This window comes from Echinops telfairi, unplaced genomic scaffold, assembly GCF_000313985.2.
Source record: "Echinops telfairi isolate 266 unplaced genomic scaffold, ASM31398v2 ScPeMD7_25;HRSCAF=90, whole genome shotgun sequence".
In the NCBI taxonomy this organism is placed as follows: Eukaryota; Metazoa; Chordata; class Mammalia; order Afrosoricida; family Tenrecidae; genus Echinops; species Echinops telfairi.
In genome coordinates, this window is record NW_022103922.1 from 2,220,160 (window position 1) to 2,224,381 (window position 4,222).

The following is a 4,222-nucleotide window of genomic DNA, read 5'->3' on the forward strand; positions in this document are numbered from 1 at the left end:
CTCATCCCTCACCTATCAGCCAACTATTATCAAACTATTATTCATCTGTTATCTATCATCCATCATCTATCTACCAATCTATCATCTATCTAGTTATTATTCCATGTAGCTATCCTCTATCTCTATCCATCTATCTAAACCATATAGCCTCTATCATCCATCTATCTACCTATCTTCTATAGATCTATCACCCATCTATCATCCATCTACCTATCATCCGTATGTCACCCATCATCCATCTACCTGTCATCCATATGTCACCCATCATCCCTCTACGTATCTGTCATTGAACATCCAACTGGCTGACATCTATCATCTGTCTACTTATCATCCATCATCTATCATCTATATATCTCTTATCCATGCATCTAATCTACATATCCTCTATCATCCGCATCCCAGATATCTACCATCCATTTATCTATCATTCATGTATCATCTACAATCCATCCATCATCCATCCAGCTATTATCTATGTAGGCATGTATGTACATATGTATATATATGTATCTATCGATCCAGCTTCTATCTATCTATCTATCTATCTATCTATCTATCTATCTATCTATCTATCTATGTATCTATCTATCTATCATCTATGTATGTATGTATGTATGTATCTATCTATCTATCTATCTATCTATCTATCTATCTATCTATCTATCTATCTATCTAAGAAACCCTGCCCCACAGGATGCCCATGCATCAGAGATGCCTGGACAGCAGGCACTATCTACTGTGTATCCAACTCTCAGCTGAGCTCTGGCATCCCAGGCAGTGTCCGTGAGGAAGGAACCAGAGGCAGGCGGGCACAGCAGCCTCACTCAGGACACCTTGCAGGGCAGCCCCTTCCTGGACACTGGGGAAGCCTCAGGCGGAGACAGTGGACACGCTTCTCTCGGCTGACTCAGAACCACTGGGCAGGGTTGTGGTCAGTGGACAGCGGAGTCAAGGGTCACCGGGGCCCCAGGCCCTCGCTGACCAGCCTGCCCCTCCAGGCTGGCCCTGCTTACCCAGAAATAGCTGTGCCTGAGTGCCACAGAGAGTGCTCCCGACAGCCCCACCAATCCGTGTCGGACCCCCATCCCCATCCCTCACTGCACGCTGGAGCTGAGGCGGCCGGGCGGGGTCAGCAAGGACCTGCTGGCCGAGGCTGACCCGGGACAGCAGCTGTCTTCTCCCCTCACGGGGGCTGATGTTTTCCAGCCCAGGCCGGGCAGGAAGTCGGAAACAGAGATAAGTGCGGGTCAGGGAGGGAGCAGCTCCGTTTCCCAGTGGACATCAGCCAGCCACATGGCTGCACGGGGTGGGCCAGACCCCCCACCAACCCCAGTGCATCCACTGCCCACGTCCTAGCTTGGCGTTAGGTGGTCCTCAGCATGGCCCTTCCCCACAGCCCCCCCACCCCCCACAAAAAAACTCCTGGGGCCTGCAGAGAACCCAGAAGTGGGGAGCCCCGTCTGAGAGGAGGATGTAAGTCTCATGGCCCTATAGGGACTTGGGTTGGGACTATAGGGCAGAGTCCAGGCCTGGTAGCAAGAGGCACCAGCAGGGCCCAGGCCCTCTGACCAAATCTACTGAACTCAGTAGGCCCTGGGTGGGCGACGGCACCAGGCTGCAGTGGGGCAGAGAGAGCGTCTGAGTGGGGGCAGAGCTCACCACCCTCCACCAGGGAAAGGGGTGACTTCCAGCAGGGCTCTCAACGCCTCATTGGAGCCCCTTCCACAAAGACCCTGCTGGACCCCACTTGGACATGCCTGGCTGCGGATCTGCAGGTCTTTCAGGAGCTACTAATAGATGGGGAACAGGGTTTGTCCAGTGCCCACCGCCCCCTGGTGCCACCGAGGATGGAGTACAGCCGGGGTCTCCCACCCGGGGTCACAGGGCCCTTGTGGATCCAGGCATGACCTCGGAAGCAACAGCCCGGCCTCGGCCTCCTGAGTGGACACAGCTGCAGGCTGTACTCCTCCCTGCTGAGCTGGGGACGTGGCGGAGCTGGGGGGGTGGGGCGCCACGCTCCGGAACAGCTGCAGGCTGTGGCACCACGCCCCCACCCTCCGCAGCTGAGCCCACGGGGCGGAGTCGCAACCCGCAGGGCGTTGGGGGCAGAGCGCTATCCCACCCCTAACACCCGCCGACCCACGAGAGGCGCCCAGCAGCCCCTCGGTCTTGCGTCCACACTTTAAGGCACCGTCAGCAACTTGGTTGTGTTTCTCAGCGCGTCCCCATGCCCGTCCCTGACACGGTGGGGTGGGACCCAGCCCCAATCCCGAGGGCAGCACTGCTTTCTCGAATCCCCTTGACACAGTTTCATCAGCAGTTTTCCGTGTTCCAACTGGGGGCCAGGCTTCCTCCACAGGATTGCCTAACAGCAGAGTTGTTACAGAACCCCCCACCCACCCCCCACTCTGCTGGGGGGCAGGGCTGGCGATGCTCAGATGCTCCCCCAGGGGGTCTCTGCCCTCCTAACGCACCATGAGCTTCTTTCTACTGCACAGGGAGACCTCCATATCCCGTGAAAAACCCCGAAAGGCCGCACACAGGCCAGGTCCTGACCCGCTCCCTGGGCCCACTCACCAGGCCCTTGGGGTCTAGACTCTTCTCACCACCTGGGGGCTCCCAGGGTGTCTTAGCAGGAGGTAGTGAGTGGAGGCCATGTGGTTATGGAGGTGGTCCCGTGAGCAAGGTTCTGGAGACCCCAGGACTGGGTTGTGCCCCACATAACCCTTGGTGTCCTCAGAGAAGGCCCCTGACCCTGACCCCCCACACACACAGAGAAGAGACGAGAGCATCCATACCGGCTCGATGATGGCAGGCTCCCCCTTTTGTCCCTTCTCGCCCCGGGGTCCTCCAACCTGGACAATAGTGGGAGGAGAGAGGGGGGAAGAGGAAGCCGGGTCACAGAAAGCCCACCAACCCTAAACACGGCCCCATTGCCATCAGGCTGATTCTGACCCAGAGTGACCCCCTCGGGCAGAGTGGGCTCCTTTGTGTTTCCCAGGCTGTCAGTCTTTTCAGGAGCAGACAGCCTCATCCTTCTCCCATGGGTGGCTCATGGGTTTGAACCACTGGCCTTGGGGCTGGCACCTCCATGTGTAGCCTACGGTACCACCAGGGCTTCTTACAAAGCCCACAGGACTTGATAGCCCAGGGAGACACCAGCAGAGGGCACTGCCCCCACTCAGAGGACAGCTGGGGTGGTCATTCTGGCGGTCATGATGCATCGAGGGCCCCTGACAAGAGGACCAGGAGGGCACCCAGGGTGGTGCTGGTGCTGGGGAGTAGGACGTGGTCCCCGTGTGGCTCAGAGCATCAGAGGGGGTCCCGGAACACCAGGACTGGGGGCCACTTCTTTCTGATTCAAGCCTTTGCTGGGAATTCATTTTCACCCAGACAGACTGAATCAGGCCTTCACTTTAACAGGGGTCCCATCGGCCACGACTCACGGCGGCTCCCCAGAACAGAGCAGAACTGCTCCCTGGGGTCCCCGTGGCTGTGATTCGTGTGGGACTAGGCAGCCTCATCTTTCCTCTGTGGAGGGGCTTGTGGGTTTGAACCACAGATCTGAAGGTGCTTCCGAGAGTCTTGCTTGGCATAACAGGACTTGCCTGTAGACTTCACGACAAGGAAGAATTCCCACGGAGGCCCTGGGGGGGAATGCCGGGTCCCTGGGGCCATAGCAGTTAAGCACTCCACGGCTGACCAAAAGGGGGGCAGCTGGGTCCCACCAGCCACCCCGTAGATGAAAGAGGAGGCAGCCTGCTTCTGGAAGGTGAGCAGCCTTGGAAACCCTCTGTGGCTGGCGGCTGTCCCTCAGGGGCACCACCAGCTGGCAGCGGCTCTGTGGGCAGTTTTTTGTGAAAATGCAAACAGCCTGGCTGACCAGCCAGGACGCTGTGATTCAGAGTCAGGCTTGAAACACAGGCACCTGCTAGTGCCTGAGCCATGCATCCTGGGAGAGCTGTCTCCCCACCCACCCCCTGGCCCCAGGAGGGCCCCGGGGAGTCCCTCCTGCTGGCCCCCATGCTCACCCCTTCATAGATAGTGTCCTGGTTGGCTGGCATCCCCGGGCCGATCTCTGATGGGGACAAGGTGGGGTCGAAGTAGGCGTCGTAATAATTCTCATCCAGGTTCCTGATGGTCTCCTCAGTGAACTCTCCTTCCAAGTCGTCCCTTCCCCCCTCTGGGGACAGAGCTGGCTGGAGAGGAGAGGAGGAAGGGG

The 4,222-nt window shown here is 57.8% G+C and overlaps 1 protein-coding gene across 1 annotated transcript in view; it reads right to left on the reverse strand.

The window, feature by feature from the left end:
- COL5A1 (collagen type V alpha 1 chain) overlaps window positions 1-4,222 on the reverse strand; it is a 99,015-nt gene that overhangs the window by 67,984 nt on the left and 26,809 nt on the right. The window contains exons 10-11 of the mRNA XM_045289356.1: window positions 4,032-4,199; window positions 2,772-2,855 (exon numbers count right to left, since the gene is read on the reverse strand). Of these exons, the coding sequence (XP_045145291.1) occupies window positions 2,772-2,855; window positions 4,032-4,199 (252 nt within the window). The remainder of the gene's footprint in view (window positions 1-2,771; window positions 2,856-4,031; window positions 4,200-4,222) is intronic.